Consider the following 22,164-nt stretch of genomic DNA (forward strand, 5'->3'; position numbering starts at 1 on the left):
TGGAGATGCAAACCCTCTGGCAGTGAGGGGAGGAGCCCCAGAGCTTGTCCACTGGGGCTGGGCACAGCAGGACAGGACTGCCCAGTGGCACAGGCCACCGAGCTCCACCAGGGCATTCAGACTGGTGCTTGGTCACCCACATCCAATTCCCACGCTCCTGCCCCACCCGGGGCAACATTCATGTGGCTCTCACACGTCCTCCCTTTGTCCATTCCAACAAAGCCTTCCACCATTGTGGCGCATGTACGGGCACTTTCCACTCAGTTACTTTCCACTCAGCCATGGTATATCTAAGTCAGGGTATTCCAGGGTAGCTCCGTGACAGGTGACACGCACTGTTCACTATCACAGATCACGTCCTGCTCCCACATTTGTCTTTACCTCAGGTGCCTAAGGGTCTGTGTTTTCCTGGACAGAGAACCCAGACTCAGATTTCCATATGGCAAGGTGTGGGCGCATTCAACCTGGCTATGGTGGTGAGCAAGGAACGCTGCACGGCTCAGGTATCAGCTTAGGTATTGGCGTGAGATCCTGCCGCGGTGCATCTTCCCATCCATCTGGCCTTTCCCATGTCCGAATCTCTCCTACTTCTCTTTCACTTTTTGTTTTGTTTCTGTTTTTTTGTCTTTTTCCTTTTTATCGGTACTGGGGATCGAACTCACGACTGCCTGCTTGCAGGGCAGGCGCATATGCCGCTGAGCTAAATCTCCAGCCCATCACTTTTTGTTTTTTGAGTCAGGGTCTTGGTATGTAGCCCACCCAGGCTGGGCTCAAATTCATTATGTAGTCCAGGCTGCCTTCAGACCCACAGTGGTCCTCCTGTCACAGCCTCCCACGTGCTGGCATTACAGGCATGCAGCACCATGCCCGGCTCTAGTCATAAAATCCAGATCATAAAAGGACTCATGGTCATGTCCTCATTTTACCTTAACTTCCATCTGTTCCCACATGCCTGTCTGCCAGTTTCAGGGTGACATCGAGCAGTACAGCTCTGTGTGCGTGCATGTGTGTCTCTCCCACTGTGGGTGGTGCAGTGGGGTCCCCTACCCTTTGTGGCCTCTGGTCCAGGACTCGACTGCTACTCGAGTCCTGAACTCACTGATTTGTATGAATTCCTTTACACCACTCTTGATGGGTTCTGAGCATTGTAAGGGTATTCTGTTCTTTTAACTTTGACCATGACACTTTATTTGTAATCAAATTTATCAATTTGCTTTTGAGGTTTTGTCAGTAACACTGGTAAGAAGTACCTTTCTCTCCCTTTGTACTGTTTTTTACTTTTTGCTTTTTCTACCTGGGCGTGGAGCCGTCCAGCCCGCACAGGCCTCCCTGGGGTATGGAGGACACCCACACCCCCACTCCCCATTGGCCTCCTCTGGGAATTCTGTCAGCTGCGACAGGAGCAGAGCCTGAGGCTGGGAATGGGAGGCTGTGGCAGGCAGCTGCGCCCCCTGGTGGTCATCGGAAACAGCCTGGTCCTGAGAGATGCTGCAAACAACATGGCCTTGGCTACTGTACGACTCCCTGGGGCACCTATCTAGATATCACTGGAACCAGACAAGAGCCACAGTGTCACCACTCTCCACGCCACCCACAAGAAAGGACACACAAGTCAGAACTGCTCGCAAAAACAGACACACAGTAGAGAACAACTCAGCTTTATTCTACTCTGGGCCTGCGGCCATCTGCTTGGCTCTGCACAGCACATAAACACCACACAACCTGTGTCCATCCGCCCAGCGACACAGCGTAGGCTTCACGGTGAGGTGGTGACGATGCTCTATCTCATACTCAAGATGGACCTCGGTGCATGTGTGAAAACAGAAAGCAGCTGTAGCACACCGGAACGCGGGCCGTGAGCGAAGACGTTTTCCTTGGCCCAGGTCAGCCCAAGCATGCTACACTGCGCGGGTAGAGATGTCCATTACACAGCCCAAGCCCAAAGCCACAGCCTGTGAATGGCCTGTGCAAGGGTCTGTCAGGAGCACAGCCAGGGAGGTAGAGGGCCAGAGTTCAAGGGTGTCAAGTGCAGATTAGGGATAAGCTTATAGCTTTTGGGTTAGGGTTAGGGTTAGGGTTAGGGTTAGGGTTAGGGTTAGCTCCAGCCCTGCCCTCAGCACCTGGGGCAAATTCTGCTTCTCTAGCTGGTCCAGGTTTAATGACAAGCCTGTCCCATGGTCCATGAGTGAGGTTTCCCCGGCAGCAGATGTCTGCCCTCCCGGGCTCTGTGCCTCAGAGCAGGGCACAGGAACAGAACTGCATATGCCCTTGGTGAGGGCAGGCAGATGCAGCCAAGCTGGTACCTAGCAGGCACGGAGCTGTGGGGCCAAGTGAACTTGAAGCCCCAGGTCCACCCTGGTACCCTCCATTATCACAGAGCACACCAGGATGGCAGGGGATGTTAGCACCATTTCCAGGGCAGGAGACTGAGGCCACATGCAGCCCTTTGCACTGCAACTCCCAACTGGCTGGAAGTTGTCTCCCAGCCCCTGGGGAGCTGCCCGGAATGCCCACCTCCCCATCTCACCAGGACACATCCTGCTAACCCCCACCTACTGCACCCACAGTGCACAGGCAGGGCCTCCCTGACATGGACAGGGCTTAGGGCAGGACCACACCCATACAACAGCCACCCCTGCCTATCCACACCTGCACTGCCCTGTGCACACAGGAAGTGGGTTCTCTGAGAGCCCGAAAGAACAGGCCCGGTGGACCTGGACAAAGGCTAAGCCCCAAGCCCAAGGGCGGCTGCTCCCTGCCTCAGTCCTTGTCCCTGGGCCTCAATAGCAGCCCCGTGGCTATCGTTTGTGGGCAGTGCTGGGCACCCTTTCCACCATGAAGAAAGCGCCTCCCTCAGATGCCAGGCTCCCCATATCCCCAGGGCTGAGGGCACAGAGTGGGAAAGAGGCGGCATGGGAGTGGGAAAAGTGGTGCACAGGAAACAGGAGGGGACAGTCAGCCGCACCTCTGCAGTGCCCTCCAGCACCCTTTCCTAGCCCTAGAGGACTTCAGCTGCGGGCTCACAATGTACATCACAGGCTTCTCATAAGGGGGCAGGAGCCCAAGAAGCAAGCCCAGGAGCCATGCCGCAGGCCTCTGGTCCCAAAAGGGACTATCATCCCAATGGGCCCTGCTGGCCTGGTCCTCATCACATATAGCTGGGCCCTGGGAGAGTGCACTGTCCTGGCCAGGAAGGGGACTGCACGCTGGGGGGTGTGAGAGACCCCTAAAGGCACCTGTGAGGTTCTGTTGTCAACCGTTTCCTGGGCCAGATCCAGCCCTAAGGGGATGGGAGGCAGCATCTGATCTCAGGAGAACAAAGGCCTGGTCAGTGGCGAGCCTAGGGCAGGTAGAGCCAGCTGAGGGTGCAGAGCCGGCTTCTGGCATCGGATCACATAGGGCATTGCAACCTCCACGCCTGAACCAAGTCCACCAAGCCTGGGACTCCCTGGGAGAGAATCGCAGAACTGCCTGCCTGTCACCAGCCTCCTCGGTAAGTGGGCCTCCTTCAGCCAGGCTCCAGCTATGCAGAGCTGCTGCACCTATGGTACTGTTTGCATTTGCAACAGTGAATCTCACACCATTGAGATGCTGGCCAACTGCACGTGGCTAAGGGCAGGATGCCTCCACCAGTGTCTCCATGGGCCAGCAAGGGCTACCTTCGGGGGCCATTTCTAACCTGCCGGCTGTGCAAGGGTCACAGCTCAGATAGCACAGCACACAGGGGACTGGGCCATATGACAATACCATGTCATGCGAGCTTCCAAATATGTACATTTCTGGGCTGCTTTTACCAAGCTTTTTTGTGCTGCTCATTTAAAAAGCCTTTTCTCCCCTTTGTGGCCTCATGTCCTACTGAAGACCCTTTAAGTTACCTCCCAGGAAGACTGAACATTCACCTGCTAAGTGTAGGGAGAAAACAACCTCAGTGGTTACACCTGACCATACTCTCTAGCTAGTCCTCACATCCAGGTCTGTGTTAGCGTAAAATAGAAAATTCTAGTACGAGAGAATAAAGCTGCTGTGGCAACATTTTCGCAATCCAGTTCTAAGCCACAGAAATCTGTTTTTCCTAAAATGACCCGAAGGTAACTCGATGATGGTAAATGCCAGCGACAACCAAACATAGCTGGATTCTCCCAAGCCACAAGTTCCCCTTCTCTGCCCTCCTAACAAGCCCTGCAGCTGGTCAGGCCACACGACCAACCCCAGGTGCTCCAGGCAGCCGTGGTGGACTCCTCCAATTCCAGGCTTCTCAGACAATCCAAAGGGGGTCTCCCAAAGAGGCTGCAGCAGTGACACTGCTGGAGATCTAAGGGGCCTTGCTTAGAGCTGTATTTTGGGAAATGATAATCAATTTTTAAATAATGTGTGAGTTATTCCTTTATAAAGCTTTGGAAAGTTAACATCTACTTTTGTTGTTTATTTTGTGGTACTGGGTCCAGAATTCGGAGCTGTCACACTGAGCTACATCCCCAGCCTTATTTTAATTTGTTTATTTATTTTTTTGAGATAGGGTGTTGCTAAATTGCCCGGGCAGAACTCAAATTTGCAATCCTCCTGCCTCAGGCTCTCAGGCTGCTGGGACTACAGGTGTGCCCACCACACCCAGCTACATCCTGGCTTTTGTTCATTAAAAATGAGGCCTGGATCTAATCAAGATTCTTGGAAAAGGTACTGAGGAGTAATTAATTTGAGCGGTCCTCAGGGAAGAGGTGCACAGGGCCATGTATTCATACAGCGAAATGACATGCAAGTGACAGGGTGACAAAACCTTTCCTGACTGACGGGGTCCCCTTCCCTGGTCTCCACCGTGCGGCCCGCGTCAGGCACCCTGAGTCTTGCTCCTGCTCAGACGTCCAAGCTGCCGATCCACTAGTGCCAGTCAACCAGTTTAAAAAATACTCAGATGTGGCCTGCAGGTAAATACAAAACATTTCTCCACCCTCGGTCTCTCCCTCTTAAAATTAAATAAACTCAAAATTTCTTCACCACTTTCTCAGTTTACATTTGTTCTCGCCCTACTGAAATTCAATTTATATCCAAAATATAAATATTCCAAAGGTACAGCAAATCTAAATTTTCCAAACTGTAAACAAAATTTACCTAGCTTGTACTTATGAACCACACTTAAGTTTTCAATTCACCGTGTTCTGACCCTCTTTTCAAAAGTAAAAAAAAAGTCTCGTTTAAACTGCAGAGCATTCAGATTTTGGAGCAAGCGGTTCCTTGGAGACCACCATGCGGACAGATGGATGGATGGACAGACGGAGTGCTGGGTGCCTGCCTCGATAAAAACTCCCACGCTCCCTCCCTGAGCAAGCCTGCAGCTGCCCGCCACGCAGGCGCCTTGTCCTCAGCATGAGGGGGAGAGGACTGGACCCCACCTGGCTGCCCGGTCCTGCCGGGACCTTCACTCCGGCTCTGAACCTGCACTGCCGGAAGGAGCATCACAGACGCGGGTGGTGGAGTCCGAGCAGGAGGGAGGCAGGGACCCACGGGGAAAGCCCACCTCCAGTGGCCTCATACTCCGCAGCCCGACTGCCGCTCCCGCAGCTGCCGCGTGAGGGTCTGGTGGGAGGACAGGGAGGCCACCCCGACGTGGAAGAGGATCTGCCACAGGCTGCGCAGCCCATGCAGTTTGGCATTGCTCAGGCAGATGAAGAGCAGCAGCAGCAGCACCTTTGCCGTGCGGCCTGGGCTGTAGAACAGGTACAGGTAGCACTGCGAGAGACCACAGGGGCGACCAGCCGTTAGGGCCTTGGGTCCTGTGGCTGCCACCAGGCCTGGCACCCGCCTGCCTGTGCGGGCTTGGGGACTGAATGAAGCCACCACCGTGCGCTCAGGTGGCTATGCCCACCCTGCTGACTCTGCTGCAAGCAGCCACGCAGGAGAGGACAGAGAGGCAGGTGTGACAGACCAGCCAGGGCTGCACGTCTGCAGACCCAGGAAGGTACGGGCAGGCAGGAGCCAGGCCTGGAGACCCCAGCGCGCCTCCCCCCAAGGAGCACAGGCAGAGGAGGCCGTGCTCTCACTGGCCCAGTGCCCTGCCTCTCTCTTCCTGCTGCCCTGCATCTTCAGGGCATCTCGGGGTCAGGGATGCTTTGCCAGCAGGCAGTGTGGCTGCGATCTCCTGCCAGGCCACCCCGCAGAAGGGGCTGTGGCCACTCTGCAGATGCTGGGAACAGCACTCTAGTTCACTAGTTCTTAAAAAGAGCACATTCTCAGAACACAAAGCAATTCCATGCTTGGTCCGGCTATGGAGGGAGGCAGTGACCATGGAACATGAATTTCAAGTGTGCACAGCTGCACGTGGCCAAAGCCCTTGGTTAGTGATCTGATTTTCGTTTCACTCCCTAAAGGACAGATTTATAGACGGTATCACTATTTAAAACAATTTTGGCCTCGTCACAGGTTTATAAACCACATCTTTACTGCCACCTCCCTGCAAGCCACTTAGGCGCTGGACTGTCAGGGGCACTACTAGATCTGCAGCTCTCAGTGGCCCTGTGGCCGTGGGCAAGCGGCTTTTCCTTCCTGTGCCCGAAGTTCTTCCACCACAAAACAAAGGGTTCAGCAGCACGGGGCAAGGTTCCTCCACGAAGGGTTGAGGGGTCCCAGATTTGAACCAGGACAGTGGTGGAACAAAACCGGGATGGGAAACTTGCTGATGGTTGTCACAAAAGGACAAAAAAAGCACAAGTTTAACCCACTCCCCCAAACACTAGCGCTTCACCCACCTGGAAAATGCAGGCTACAAAAGGAATGAGAAAAGCCAAGATGTTCCCAATTTCCTCCTGGGCCACCTAAAAATCAGAAGAACACGGAGAGGGTATGGAGGTGAAAAGAGGCAACCGACTCCCGCACTGCCCTCACAGTCCTGTGCCTCACCAGTACCCCAGCCCTGTCACCTTCCCCTCCCTCTGACAGCCACGGCCCCAGTACCACCCAACAACCCCTGGCTGCCCACATTCTGCTCTGTGCCTGAGGCCTGCAAGGCAGGGACCACGCCCCAGCATATCGATGGCCAGGGCCACTTCTAGAGCTTCCAGACCATTAGCAATGAGAAAGAAAGCCTCATCCACTGGGATGAGGGGAGGTGGTGAGAGGTGCCTGCCACTCCAGATGGCCTGTCTTCCTCAGCCTGCCGAGATCCAGCACCCACTGCACCCCAGGCGCTGGCCATGAGAGGCGAGCATTACAGTTCTGCTCTGAAGATTCCTATGCTAACTATGGTTCCATTCCTTTTCCAAGTATTTGAAATACTTCAAAATTTACAACTATTATCAAACAGGGTTGAGCCAGGCATGATGGTGCATATCTACAAACCCAGCACTCATGAAGCTGAGGCAAGAGGATCACTATGAGTTCAAGGCCAGCCTGGGCTACACAGTAAGTTCAAGGCCAGCCTGAACTAAGTAGGGAGACCCTGTCTCACAGCTGAAAAGAGGGCTGGGGGTGTTGCTCAGTGTGAAGGGCCTGGCATCAAGCCCCAGGTCCACACAAAACAGGAACAGTGAACGTAGTACAAAGAAGCTTTGCAGATGTCCCCCCACCCCCATAGCAGGCGTGGAAAGCCCGGGCCACCTGTAGGGAGTGCTCTGCGAGGTGGACTCCGCGGACTAGGTTCAGAGCGGCACACATGATGTTGAGGACGAGGGACAGGACACCCAGGGTGGTCACAGGCTCCATGCGGAAAGTGGGTGCTGACAAGGAGAAACACAGGTGCCAGATGAGAACCGAGGCTGCTGAGGGCAGGGCCACAGGCACCGCTGCCCCTGCGTGAGGACCGATCCTGGGACAGACGCACTGACTCCAAAGCAGGGACAGGTAGTCTGCTCCAGAAACAGCCCTGCACAGGCACACACAGCTCTGCCAGGCCTTCACTTCCTTCCCGCTCACAGCAGGGGCTGGCGCCTGGGTGGGCTGCACCCAGGGCACGCATGGCAAGGCTTGCTGAGCTCCAACAGCTTCCTGTGCTGCCAGGGCAGCTGCAGCTCCACTGCTAAACTGGTTGTCAGACTCACGGCACTCCAATGACACACACAGCACTCACCCTGCAAAACGCTCCACTCTTTTACTGATAAAGATAATGTTCAAGAGCAACTCATGGCGACTCCTAACTCTATAACAGCTGGGAAGAGGAGGCAAACGCTGCTGACCTATGCTAAAGCTGCTCTGAGACAATTGTGAGAACAAGCGTCCCTTCTCTCCTTAGAAACAACTGCTGGACCGGACTCTGGTTCACACAGTCAGATGCTGCCCACCCACCCACTCTCTTGCTGTGGTCTTCTTTGTTTTTTTTTTTTTTTTTTTTTTTTTTGGTCTTTTTGAGACAAGGTCTCGCTGTGCAGTTCAGATTGGCTTTGAGCTCACTTTGTAGCCTAGGCTGGTCTCGAACTCTCAAGGATACTCCTGTCTCAGCCTCCCGAGTCCTGGGATTATAGGCATGAGCCCGGTTCATCTTGCTGTGATCTTTTTTTTTTTTTAAATTTTTTTTTTTTTATCGGTACCGGGGATTGAACTCACGACCACCTGCTTTCAAGGCAGGTGCTTATGCCTCTGAGCTAAATCCGCAGCCCCTGCTGTGATCTTTTAAATTTAAATCAGCTGTTCTCATCTTGCACTTCTGATGCACACACACCCAGCCCGTGCCTGTTCCTGCCAGGCGCCACTGAGCAGTCACACTGCTGTTAGGACACAGAGCACTTCGCTCCCCGTGAAGAGTGGCACCTTGGGACAGACAAAGACCAGCAAAATGTCCCACGCTGGCAGACAAGCTCATGCTTCTGGGTTTGCTCCTCTTGTCTGAGAGTTTAAAAAACAAAACAACACTACAAACTACTCTGTTCAGGAAGGGCCTGGGGTTCCGCTACCCACTCTTCTTCCTATAAAAGTGAGTGCTCTCCCAATGTACATTAGAACAGTTTACTGACTGGCATGACAGCCTATCCAGGAACTTATCCTTTAAAACAGACTATACCAGAACACAGTGAAGCCAAAACCATGAACATTTTAATACATCACTTTCAAAATCCAAGCAGTGAGTTTAGTATTAAAAGTTAAAATAATCAGACTGCTATAGAATGGAGAGCTCTATCAGATAACGATCCACTCAGACACTAAGACAGGATTCTGAGGCTGTAAATATCCACTTTAGTTAATGATTAGTTTAATTTTATGTAATTGTAATAAAATAAATGCAAATTAATTGCTTTATTGAGTGCCGAACACCCAGCATTAACCACCTGGCAGTGGGTCAGTCAGAATTACCCCAGCCCCAAATACACACTAGAAGCAAAGAGAAATCAATGCCCATCTGCAGACAGAGAAGGCCACTCACCAGACTCCAAGAGTGTGGGCACATGCCCATTTGCCAGCCCACTGGCCACATCCATGTCCTCCAGGGACAGGACCACCGGCGGTCGGAAGTCCAGCTCCTCCTGCACTTTCTCCAGGCTGCTCCGCATCTGAGAGATGCTCAAGTGGTTAAAATGCCACTTCATTTTCTGAATAGTGCTGTCTGCAGAGAGAGCAGCCCATGTCAGGCATGTGCCCCAGGTGATGCACAGGAGAGACAGGGAGCCCAAAATCAAGTTCACATCCCCAGGAAAGCATGGGAGTCCACGGGTCTGGTGGCGAATTACACATCCAGGTCACGACTGTCTGGGGGGGCCCTGTGACTGGCAGTGAAGATGTCACAGACAAAGCCCAGGACCTCAGTGACTAGACGCTGACTCGCCACACTGATGGGGTGGCCCCAGGCACAGCTCGCACAGCTCTGAGCTGGAAAGCAGCAGTTATCCTGACTCAATTATCTCAATAAAAGGCTTCTTTGGAAAAATTATGAATAGGAATGTGTTCTGCAAACTAGCTTTTATGTTGGAAAGACTGGTTTGAATTCTTCCACTTATGTTAATATTAATCCACTACGAAACCCTAAAGAGTTTAAAATGAAGTGTCACATACACTGGCACTGTGGACTGTGCCCCTCGCTGCTCTGGCTTCCGGAGGGGCTTTCGCCATCCTGTCCCTGCGCATCGCCTGGAGGAAGGCAGCGCAGAGGTGGGAGAAGTGCGGGGGTGTGAGGCGCTGCACTGCGGCCCATCTGGGACCTACAGGAAGAGGGGCTAAGGGCAGCAGTGAGACTGGAGGTTTGTGAAGACCCCAAGGCAGGGCTCTCAGTCTACTGAGGGGTCTGCAGCACCTTAAGGGGATAGCAACAGAGGGTGCTGGTGCCACTGTCGAAGGGCCAGCCAGGGGCCACATGAGACTGGGCGGGCGATGGCACAGGAGCAGAACACACAGGTGGCAACATTTCCAGGTGCTGCTCCTGCACTGGCCTAGACCAAGGCCGGTCAGCTGCTTGTTCAAGGACATCACAGAGACACAGAACCCACACAGCGTCCCCAACTCCTGCCTCTACTCTCATCCGCCACCAACTCAAAGGAGACCCAGGCTGACATCAATCAGCACAGAGCATGTTAGTGTTAGTGCATGGTTCCCAAGCACCAGGCCTCTCTGCCGAGCCAGGAAGAGGAGCCCCATACAGCAGCGCTTCTTAGGCTCCGCAGCAAGGACCAGGTTTTTCCGACCCACTGTGCACTGATTCTGTGCGATCTGTGATTTGAAGCTCCCAGGGAATTACCAGCCAGCCAGCCCACACAGCTCCCCCCTCTCCCTACACATTACAGAAACAAGCAGCCACGGCACCCTGGGCAGCGTTGGAAGCCTGTCACAAGACTCCCAGGCCTCTCCCTCCCTCCCTTACTCAGCTCTGCGTCTGAAACGCCAGACGCCGGACTTGCAGGCTCCCTGGTCCTGGCCCACTGATGCTGCTTCCCATCACGTGGTTGTGCCACCCCCGTGTTTCCCCGAGGGTCAGAGCACCCCCATGATGAGCTCTGCACATGCCATGCTACAGGACAGGTGCGGAAATTCGAAAGCCAAGGTACGAACCGAACTCAAGGAAGGCGTAGGGCCTAGAGGCGAGGCCTATGCGGGTGGTGTCAAAGGACGATGTGAACTCCCACCACAAGGTCTCCAGGAAGCAGAAGGCCATGGCTGCTGGGCACTGGCGGGAGCAGATGGCCATGCAGGCCACATCCCCTGCAGAAGAGAAGCTGAAACAGAGGGAAAGCCTGTGTCACCAGAGCCGGGGCCGGGACCCGCATGCGCCCAGTGGGACCCCCCTAAGTCTGTGCCCATCGGCCTGCGACAGCCTGCTGCTGCTTGCCTCGAACATCAACCTTCACCTGGTTGGTTTCCACACCAGCCCAGCTGTGTAACCTACTTCACTTCTCCGCTTTAACCTCCACCAGTTCACGTCCCAAAGTCAAGCGTCTTGGCCATGTGGCTGCAGGCCACTTACAGTGGCAGCTCCATCCACCCTTTCCCATCCAGGGGAAACCAGACTGGCCTGCAACCTTCCTTTGGTGCTGTCCCTGTCTACTGTGGCTCTGAGTCATTTTGCTTTCTCAGAGCAATTGCAGGCCTTTCTGGCTTTTCAGCTCCTCTGCAGGCTGCCTCCTGCCTTGTCATCAGGGGTCTGCCGGCCTGGGTGAAAAACTCGGGTGATACCTGTACCTGCTCCTGTCCCACCACCTCCCACTGAAGCTCCCCACCAGGGCATCTCCTCCCCAGAACCCCAGCACAAGCCACAGCACAGGCTGTTCCCCAGGGTGTCAAGGGTCCAGACCAACACTGATGGAGGGACCCCAGGGGACAGAACTCCTCCTCCAACCCCCAGGGGTCCAGGCACAGAGGTCCCAACTGCCAAGTGCAACTGTGTTTACACCACATCCAAGGCCCAGGAGAGACGAGCATCCCCTTGCCCAGCATCCCGTTAGTGTGACTGCTGCCCTGCCACTGCGTTTTCCATGCAGGGGTCTCATCCTGACCCCGGCCCACAAGAGCCCCATGGCCTCATCCCTGTGCAGTCCTGAAGGCAAAGCCCCAAGCTTCCTGGACTGGTCAGCGGAGCCTCCTTCACCACACACACACACACACACACACACACACACACTCACCCAAGCATCTGCACACCAACGTACCACCAGGATCCTGGCCCCCTTCACTACAGGAAACCTGGGGCTTCTTTGACACACATCAGGTGATTTTTTTACATCCATCGGCCCACATCGCTGGCCATTTCCAGCAGGACGCTTTGGGCTTTCATGTTCTACATCTTGTTAACAGTTAGAACTCCCCGCAAAAACCCTTTCTCGTGGAGCCAGGGACATAGCCCAGCAGCATAGTGCCTGCCTAGCAAGCTCAATGTTGTGAGTTTGATTCCTGTTACTAAAAAAAAATCCTTTCTCAGGTTGAAGGACAGGATGGCTCCCAGGACAGGAGTCTTTTGGAGGGCCTCGCCCCTTCAGGACAAATGTGTCCCCAAAAGACAGCTGCAGCCCCTCCTCCTAGGACTCTGGAGGGGGTTTCATCTGTAAGCTGAGTTAGCAAGATGAAATGAGGTCATCTGGATTAGGCAGGGCCCTCTTCTAATGACCACTACTTTTCCAAAATAGAGAAATCCAGACACATGAGACAAGAACAGCCAAAGGACCGCCAGTTCAGGCTACCAGGCAAGGAAGCATGGCTGCCACCAGGGGGCAGTGCAGGCACCAACAATTCCTCACAGCCCACAGAGGGCGCAACTGCCACACCTGGAGCTCAGACTTAAGGCCCTCAGGACAGAGAAAGCATGCCTGCAAGGGCACCCCTGGGAGACAACCCCGGCACAGTGAAGCGCGGTGGTACTGCGCATCCATAAGAAAAGAAAGGCCCAGCTTCCTCTTTGGGAAGAATAGTGAGAGTCAGGTGTGATGGCACACACCTGTAATTCCAGCACTCAGGAGGCTGAGACAGGAAGATCACCACAAGTTTGAGGCCAGCTTGAAATACACAGTGAGACCCTGTCTCTATTACTACCACCAATAATAATAATACTGAACATTTAATTCGCAACGTAACTAAGGCAGGTATTGTCCCAGGGGCTCAGGAGGCTGAGGAAGGAGGATCACAAGTTTGAAGCCAGCCTGGGCAACTTAGTAAGACTCTCAAAATAAAAGTCTGGGGATATAGCTCAGTGCAAAGGTCCTGGATTCAAACCCCTGTATCCCACACCAAATAAAGTAAAACGTGTTACATTCTATATCCCCTTCTCAGAAAACTAGGTGCCCCAGATTTCACTGGGTGGTCATAGACTCCTTTCCCTCTGAGCAGACTGGCCTCATAAGACAGGCATCAAATCACGGCGGCAATGGGGCCCACTGAGGAGGGGTCTCAGCCACACGGCACTTACTGTATCTGGAAGTCCTGGCTCTCCGCGGAGCCCCGGCCTGGGTGCTGGGCCAGCTGCATGGCCAAGGCCTTGAGGTGCCGCCTGCTCTCCAGGAAGCCCGGGGCGTGGTAGAAGTCAGTGGAGGCCGACAGGGGCAGTCCGTCCCTCACCCGTACCACGCTAGTGAAGACGATCAAGGACATGGTCCGCGGGAGGAGGCATGGGGACACCTATGGGCCAAGTGGACACCAGGGAACCTGGTTAGTGAGGTGCTAGAGCACCCACCCCACTGCAGACAGCATCCTCTCTCTGTGCCACCCAGCTTTTCCCTGTGGGAACCTCTGTGCTTCTCGTGACTCCTCCCTTCCAGGTTCAGCCCATGAGAATGAGGAGAGTAGGAGCCACTGGACACCCTGGGGGACAGGAAGAGCCCCACACGAGCAGCGGGCATGGGAGCACCCCTCGAGGAGAAGGTTTTAGGCAGCTCAGGGCCACATCCCACCAGTGCAGAGTCGGAGGAAGGTGAGGAGACAGTGCCTGACCTAACCTAACACTGCTGAACCCCTGCAGACGTCTGACACCAACCTTGTCTTCAGAAGAATGCACAGCAAAAGGAAGTCACCAAGCAAACTGCACTATGGCAAGGTGCTAAATGTTTAGCCAGGACACATAAGTGCACCAAGAAACAAAAGGTGACAGATCTGAGCCCTCACGGTGCCTCTAGCAAATTCCAAAAGGCATCTCCGGGGTCAGAAAACAGCCCTGCCCGGGTCAAGGGTAGAGCTGGGCTTGCACTGGGCTACCTGTAGGGTCTCAGAGGCGGCAAGGACAGCTCTCATGGGTCCTCCACCTGTCCACCCTCCAAGTCACAGATCTGTAGGCCAGGGCCTCTACTCGACAGGGACTGAGAGGTAACATAGGAGACCTGCCTTCGGGGACACTCTCCAGGTGCCAATTTCCCCACCTACAGCCTTCATCCCTCCAAAGTAGCAGCCCCACAAGGCACTGCTCCGTCCAGTCACTGCCCGCTCACCCAAACCTGCAGATCATGCCTCTAGTATCCCATTGCTTCTGGGATGCCTCCCCAGGCTGGCCCAGCTGGATAAACTCTCTCCCTCTATTAGGTACCTGGAGAGCCTGCTGCTCTGTTCTTTACCTGACTGATTCAACATTTCCACTACCAAAGAGTGCAGCTCTCTGCAATGCTTGAATGAACAATCACTCCCATTGTTCCCATGCGGAAACAGCAGAGACACACACCTCCACCTGTCCATCTCCCCACACCTCCCCATGGAAGCTGAAAAGCTCCAGGAAATGTATAACCCCACTCCAGCTACCATGTTCCCAGAAGTGCTGGCAAGGCCAGGCCCCCTGCCAGGGACACCATGGGATGGACACCTGCCTCAAGGGCAACACTGAGTCCTCTCAAACCAGAAATCAGGGGAGGGAAGTGGTAGGGGACAGGAGATCCTGTCTGCGACATGCTCGGAAATGCTGGAATATTAATTCTAAAAAAGAGACATAGGGCACGGAGTCTTGACAGTGATAGGAAAATACAAGATCAATTTTAGACTGGGGCTTAGGGTCTAAATATCTCCACAAACACTCTTTGTAGAATTACTTAGACCCTAAGTTACATAAAGACATTGGAAGAAAGAAAAGACAATGTGCCAAAGAACCACCAAGGATGGGGACAGGATCCAAAATGTCAAAGCGAAACAAGACAGGTATCCTGCGTCTGCACCTCTACAGGAAAGCAGGTGTCACCCCCAGACCCCTCTCCAGTGTGATCTGCTTAGCGGAGTGTCTTCTACAAGCCAGGTAACGTGTTTAACTGTAAGCAGGGACAGGGTGGCCCCGGCTTTCCTGCTCTCTAAAGTGCACTCCCGGCTCTTCTCCTCTCTGGTGACCAAGCCTGCTTTGCTTCAATCCCTACCACTGCAGAGATACAAAAACTTTGTCAGTTCTACCAAGTTACTAGGACTGCAAACCAGTGAGGCCCTCATCTGCTAAGTCTTTGTGACATTTCAGTAAAGGTGACACTGTGGTGAGCCACAGTGAGCAGTGATGGCACACAGCAGCTGCTGTAGGGTGGAAATATGGAAGAAGGGGGTGAAAACCTCAGCCCTCTCTCCCTTTATGAAAATACACTCTGCACTCCAAAAGGTGGAAACTGTCTTAATGCAGAGGTGGAGGGGCTCGCGTGCTGGGGATATGATGTTTATGAATTCAGGTTAGGAGCTCTGACAGACAGCTGAGGAGGTGGATAAGAGATCCGATTACACTCATTTAGAAAGGAATCAGAGATGAGAGGAGCGCTCCTTGCCCTCCTCCTCCTCCTGATAAACACAACTGGAAACCGGGTCAGCAGGACTCCAGGAGCACAAGTTTGCCGCCTCACCCTTTGCGTCATAAATCCTGGACTTGGAGCTGGAGAAACCAGCAACACAGACACACTGATGAGCAGAGATCCCCAAAAGCTGCCACCACCTCAACTCTGTAGTCAAGGAACTGGAAAAGGCACAGTTTAGCAAAGCAGGAGCTCATCGGTAAAACCACTCTACCCTCTATGAACACACCAGAAAAAAGTCTGCAGCCACCCCACCCTACCCCACCTATGCAGGTGGAGAGCTCTGCCCGAGGGGTGGGGCACAGGCAGCAAGGAGCTGCCCTCCCTGTGACAGCAGGCAATGAACCACCATCCATCCCAGGAAAACTGAGCAGCTCACGGCCCCAGGGCCGGCACGAAGGCAGGTGGGAAGCTAGACTCTTACTCCCTCAGGCAGAAAGGAATCGCAGCCCAGGTCCCTGCAGGAGCGGGGTCAACAAAGCCCAGTGGAAGCAGATGGTTTCTTGATGAGTATCTTAACTACTGACACTCGAACTGTGCACACAGTAGTTCGCTGTGGCATTTATCAGCATGTGTGCACTATGTGCACTGACCACCACCATCCACCTGCCCACTCTCTCCCCTCCTCACTCCATACCAGACCCTAGCAGTGACTCTGCTATTGTCAGGTCATCTTGCTTCTCTTAAGTTTCCGCGTGTGAAGGGAAGGGTGCAATGCTGGTCCTCCCATGTCTGACTTACGAAATCCTCCACTAGATTCAATTTTGTGTGAATGACAGGATCTTGCTCTTTTCCGATCGGGCATACACACCACATTTTCCTTGTTCTGTCATCTGCTGACAGTGCCCAGGTTGATCCCGTGCCTCGGCAGTTGTGAGCAGTGCCACAAAATGTGGCCATGCAGGGACCTCCCTGGGATGCTGTGTTGGTTTCCTTTGGATGGATAATCAGGAAGGGGTTAGACAGCTGGAACACACGGTGCTCCTGAGCTCACTTTTTTCTATATTGTTATCCACAGAGGCTGGCTCACTTCCATGCCCAACACCGGTGTATAAGGATTTCTTTCTCTGCACATCCTCCTGGACTTTGTTTTGTGGCTTGAGGATAGCCATTAGCACGGGGTTTCAGTCTGTAGTCCCAAGGGCCCCAAACTCCAAACACCTTTTCATGTATTTACTGGCCAATTGCATTTCTTCTTTTGAGAACATCCATTCACGACTTGCCCATACTTTTTCACTAACTACTTACTTTTTGTTGCCCTTTATATAGTCCAGCTATAATTCACAGTCCGATGACCAGCTGTTCAAGGTTTCCTCTGCTCTGCAGGCTCCCTGCACTTTGGGGATATCTCCTCCATTGTGCAAAACCTTTTCTGCTTTTATATGACCCTGTCTTTCAATTCTTGCTTTTGTTTCTGGTGCTTTTGAAGTCCTACCAGGAAAATCACTGCTCGTGTCAATATACTCCAATGTCTCTCCTGGGTTTTTTCAGTAACTGCAAAGCCTTTGATCCAATGTGAGTTGATTCTTATACGGGGAGAGGGGTGGGGTCTGATTTCTGTCCTCTACCTGTGCAGATCCAGTCTCCCCAGACCATCTGTTGAAAAGGCTGCCTTCCTCCAATGTGTATTTTTGGCACTTTTGCTCAAAATCAGTTGGCCAAGGACACAAGGATTTACTTCTGGGTCCTCGCTTTGGTCCTAGTGGTCTGTGAGTCTGCTTTTATGCCAAAACTACAGCAGAAACACTATGTCACCATGGCTCTATGGGACATCTTGAAATCAGGTTCTGTCAGGCCACCAGCTTGTTTCCTTTTTTCTCAGGATTGTTTTGCCTTTGGGGGGAGGGGTCTTTCATGCTTTCACATGAATTAGAGGATTTCTTTCCAGTTCTGTGAAGAACATAATTTGTATTTCGATGGGGATTTCACGGGATGGTCCACCATCTGGGGGAGTATGGCCATGCTAATAACATGAATTCTCCAAATCCATGAACATGGAGGTCTTCCTGCCTTTGTGTGTTACAATAAGATCCACATGTTATAACACAGTACCTGAAAACATCTAAGTTTCATCAAAAAAATCACTGGCTATCCTAAGAACCAGGGAAATGGCTCAGCAGCACAAGCACCTGCCAGGCAAGCATGAGGTTGTGAGTTCCATTCCCAGTACCACACACACATACACAAAAGGCTTTTAAGCATAAGATGAAAAGGTACAATTTAAGTGATACATAAGTACTGTTAACTCTCTATTTAAAGTTTAATTATTAAAATAAGTATTCCCATGGCTTGAGCCTGAATGGTTCCCCTACCCCACCCAAATACGGTTGTGAGGGGTGGGTTCTTCAGAAGTGGCTGAATCTAGTTTGTGATTGGTTCATTGTCTAGTGCTGGCACTGGCAGTGTGACTGCTGGATCTGCCCTGGGGATGGTGGCCTGCATTCCGTATTATAAGGGAGGGAAAGAGGCTTGCTTCTCCGTTTTGCCCCTTTTGCTCTTGTTGCTTTTGCTTTGCTGTCTTCTGCTGCCATGAACTGTTGCCCCTCTGCCATGCCACCCTGGCCTCAGAGCCAGCTTATTACAGATTGAAACCTCCACAAACTGTAAGCTAAATAAACCTTTTCTCCTTTACCTGTGGGTGTTAGGTATTTTGTCTCAGCAAGGAGAGAAAAGTAAGACAAGCAGAGTCACAGAAACTTACAAGGACAGGACAGGGAGGTCCCATGTGTCCTTTACTAGTTTCCCCCAAGGATATCATGTAACTTAGTGCAATACCAACTCCAAGAAATTGACATTGGTTTAAAGTGTGTGTATCCCAGTATGCCTTTTAGCATGTGCTCATTCCCACAGCTACCACCTCGACCCACAAACAAAATCACTCCTTCATAAACAGGGGCACACACCAGATTCCCAGCACTCTGGGAGGCTGAGGCAGAAACACAGCCACAGGACATTTTCAAACAGAAAGATGCTGTAACCTCAGGATTCACTAAAATAAAGCCACTCAGAGATAACTAGTATTCTGCTTACAATAGGAAAGCTGTGGTATGAATCTGGATAATGATGCTATAGCCACAGACAAAATATCAATTCCATGAAGAGAAATTCAGCTTCAGAGTCCTGACACAGAGACACTGGCTCTCATTCAGGTCCTACCAAACCTCCTATGGGACACTGGCCCTGGCTAGAATCAGGAAACGCTCAACCAAAACTGCTAAGCAAGCAAATGAATGAACAAATAGCTGTCATATTTTGGTTCACTGAAACAAGAAATGCAGGTCTGCATACTCTTTGCTTTACTTCTGAACCATGTTTTGAATACTCACAATTAATCTCTACTTGAAAGAAAATAAGGAAGATTTAGTCTATATAGAAGGAATTTTAAGTAGACACACAAGGCAATAATAAACACACCACATCCACATTCCTAGGTTTTAAAAGTATTTTAATGTGCCTCCGTCACTTGCTAAATCCTGACTCAACCTCCTGTGTACAAACTGCAGGCTGTAGATTGGCCCTACTTCCCCCAAAGGCTGTGCACTACTCCAGAAGTTGCTTTTGCTCCTGTCTTTGTCCCTTTTCCCCGTGGCCTCAAATCTCTACCACATACAGATGATCAGGTCTTGTAAAACAGGAGTTTTAAGAAGCTAATGAGGATTAATGCCCACTACTCCACTACTAGATTCACCATTGGCCACAGGACCAGAGAAAGTCACCTAATCTGTAGATCTTGGACACTCCAAGTGGCTTGGGGTGTGTGTGTGTATGTGTGTGTGAGAGATAAAGGTCAATGTAAGTCTTCTGTGAAGAGCTGAAAAGAGCAGACAACTGAACACAACAGAACTAACATTACCTTCCTCCCTTCGTATCCATGGGTTCCACACCAGTGGAGCCAACCAACTTCAATGCACAATATTTGAAAAAACTCTTGTCACTACTGCCCTGGGTACCCAAGCAATCTCAAGATGACTGAAAGTATACAGGGAGATGTACATGGGTTATATGCAAATACTATGCCATTTATATGAGACTTGAGACATGACAGCCCAAGGACATGGAGGGGTGACTGTCTATGCCAGACCCGTGCTAGAAGCTTTCCCATTGATGACAATGCTAAATGCTCATGTCTATGATGTAAGCATGATCTTCCATGGACAGGTGTGAACCCTGCAGCTCTACAGCTTAAGGGGATTAGGTAGAATTCAAACCTGGCACTGTGGCATGTGTCCATAATCCCAGCACTCAAGCGGCTGAGGCAGGACAATCTCATAAGTTTGAGACAATGACATCCTGTCTAAAAAAACCGAACAAGAAAAAGGTGTAACAGATTCAAACTCAAATTTGCTTGAAATATTGAAACTCCTATAACCTTTCTACCACATCCCACTTCTCTAAATCCAACTTTTGGAATTATAGCTACTCTATTTCTCTAATTCCTTCTCCTATAGTACTAATGCCAAAACTAATCACAGATTAGTGGGTAGGGAAGGAGCTTAGTGCTACTACTGCTCCTCACTCACTGAATTGCTTTGAAGACCATCGTCCTCTCTGATCATCATCTTTTGGGTACAAGTGATATCCAAATTCCTCTAAGAATAAAACACAGTGACCGAAGGTGTTCTCTATGTTGCAAATGCAAACATTTAAATCAGAGCCATAGAGCTAGTCCTGATGGTGCATGCCTGTAATCCAGAGACTCCATAGGCCAAGACTTTAGGAGGATCACAAGTTCAAAGACAGCCTGGGCAGTTTGGGGAGCCACTGTCTCAAAAACTAAATAGGAGCCATAACATCGTTGTAAGTATCCTTCAGAGGAAATTCTAGCATGCCAATTCATGTTTCTTTCCATTTCCATTTCATTAAAATTGTCCTTCCGGGATTCACCCTCCTCATCGGTCGGGACGTCATTCTTTTCCTGCTCTCCTCACAAACCTCACCACTGCTCTCAGCCCCGGACTGCTCCTCCGCCGACGCTGGTGTTCGAGCGCCTAGTTCCCGGGCGCTTCCTTCTCCGCTTCCCGAACCCCTGGCCCTTGGCTCAGTCCCCGCAGGAGTCTGGGGAGCAGGGAGATTTGTGTCACAGCGGCGCAAACCCCTTGGGTGAGGGTCCCGCGCGTCCCCGTCCTGGCGGGAAGCGACACCGGCCCCCGACGCCGGTAGGTGGGCCGCGTCGAGTGCACCCTGGCCAGCCCCGCCCCGCACGCGGCCCGGTCCGGCCCCCGACCAACGCGCCCGCCGCTCTCACCTCGCCCCGACGGCGGCTTCCGCGAGTCCCCGCCCGCAGCCGTAGCCGCCTCCTCCGCGACGTCAGCCCACCCGCGGCCCAAAGCAGCTCGACCGCAGCCGGTATCAGATGGGCGGTAGTGCGCCTGCGCCTCCTCGAGCCCTCCTATTCGCTGCTACTAAGCAACGCCTGCACCCAAACTGACCAATGCCGGCCCTCCTGCCCCTCTGTCCCACCGAGTCGCCAGTCAAATCCTTCTTACATGGCGGCGCCACTACTTAACGGGGCGCGGCAGAGGCGACGCTTCCCTCACCTCTACCCCGCCCCGGCAGGCCCAAAGTCCAGACTGCAGGGTGCATAGCTGGAGTGCGGTATGTGTGCTGGGTTCCTTCCCGGGCTAAGGACAGAGCTGTCGTCCTGAGGCTGGGAGGCCCTAGGACTGCAGTTTGCTCCGGGCGTGGGATCCGCGGCCGCTGCCAGCGTGGACGCAAGTAAAGTTCACGAAAGCGACACGCCCGCAAGAACGCTGCGTCACGAGAGCAGGGCAGGGTGACAGCTCCACACCACTAACAGGTGTATAAATGCACACTACCCGTCCGGGTGGGGCAGGGACGGCTAGCTTTGTGATCTGCAGGACTAGAGATTGAACCCTGGGAGCACTGAGCCACATCCCAGTCCTTATGTATTTACTTACTCAGAGTCTCACTAAGTTGTCCAGGCTGGCCTCAATCTTGCGATCCTTCTGCCTCAGCCTCTAGAGTAGCCGCCAAGTTCTGCAGGAGCAGGTGTTTCAGAGAGTTTACAACTTGGGACGTGGGCGTCAGAGGAGGCTTCACTGAATAGCCGCTGAATGGGCAGAGGAAAGAGAAGCATGTCTCAGACCGACAAATCTGCGAGTATAAAGAACTCTTGTGTGCAAGGATGCAAGGCTCCTCTGAGGGATGAAAGGAAAACCCCAGAGAGGCGGGATGTTTTAAAGGGCACAGAATTTTAGTTGGGGAGGATTTAAAAACCCTGAGAAGGGGTGCTGGTGACAGCTGCACAACAGTGTAAGTATACTAAGTGCTGCAGAACTATACCCTTAAAATGGTTAACATAATACAGTTTGTTGTATACGTTTTACCACCTGAAAAGAAGAAAGTTTAGAGAATAAAAGAGTGGGGTAGGAAGCCTTAGAGAGAAAAGAGGCCATTGTGGAAGGCTTAGGACAGCAGGAAATGGGTCAAGCATTTTGTAAAAATCACTTCGGCTGCTAAAGCTAAGATCAAAGTGGAGCTGTCTCAGGGAAGCTGACATGGAACTGCCCAA

At 52.3% G+C, this 22,164-nt stretch overlaps 1 protein-coding gene across 7 annotated transcripts; it reads right to left on the reverse strand.

The window, feature by feature from the left end:
- Nucleotides 1–1,642: 1,642 nt before the first annotated feature.
- Sec22c (SEC22 homolog C, vesicle trafficking protein) lies at nt 1,643–21,697 on the reverse strand. Of its 7 annotated transcripts, none has more exons than XM_005006821.4 (8): nt 20,878–21,032; nt 20,570–20,687; nt 13,304–13,512; nt 10,960–11,123; nt 9,344–9,523; nt 7,588–7,706; nt 6,741–6,806; nt 1,643–5,724 (listed from the first exon to the last, which is right to left on the reverse strand). In XM_005006821.4, the coding sequence occupies exons 3-8, from the start codon at nt 13,483–13,485 to the stop codon at nt 5,524–5,526; spliced, it is 912 nt and encodes a 303-aa protein (XP_005006878.1). In that variant the 5' UTR covers nt 13,486–13,512; nt 20,570–20,687; nt 20,878–21,032; the 3' UTR covers nt 1,643–5,523. The 7 variants fall into 7 exon arrangements, with proteins under 7 accessions (XP_005006878.1, XP_005006879.1, XP_023416063.1 ...); XM_005006822.4 differs by having other exon boundaries at nt 20,565–20,687; XM_023560295.2 differs by having other exon boundaries at nt 20,153–20,687.
- Between the last annotated feature and the right edge of the window lie 467 nt (nt 21,698–22,164).

This window comes from Cavia porcellus, unplaced genomic scaffold (assembly GCF_034190915.1).
Source record: "Cavia porcellus strain 051 isolate PalLab524CR breed Dunkin Hartley unplaced genomic scaffold, mCavPor4.1 scaffold_14, whole genome shotgun sequence".
Taxonomy (NCBI): Eukaryota; Metazoa; Chordata; class Mammalia; order Rodentia; family Caviidae; genus Cavia; species Cavia porcellus.

Excerpts from the sequence above, each read along its gene's own strand:
- Sec22c (XM_023560295.2), bottom strand. The coding sequence starts at position 20,191 with ATGATGATCAGAGAGGACGATGGTCTTCAAAGCAATTCA. Across the intron at positions 13,513-20,152 it reads ATGGTCTTCAAAGCAATTCA|GTGTCCCCATGCCTCCTCCC; the intron begins GTGAGTGAGGAG and ends CTTGGCCCATAG. Across the intron at positions 9,524-10,959 it reads CTACGCCTTCCTTGAGTTCG|ACAGCACTATTCAGAAAATG; the intron begins GTTCGTACCTTG and ends CTCTCTCTGCAG.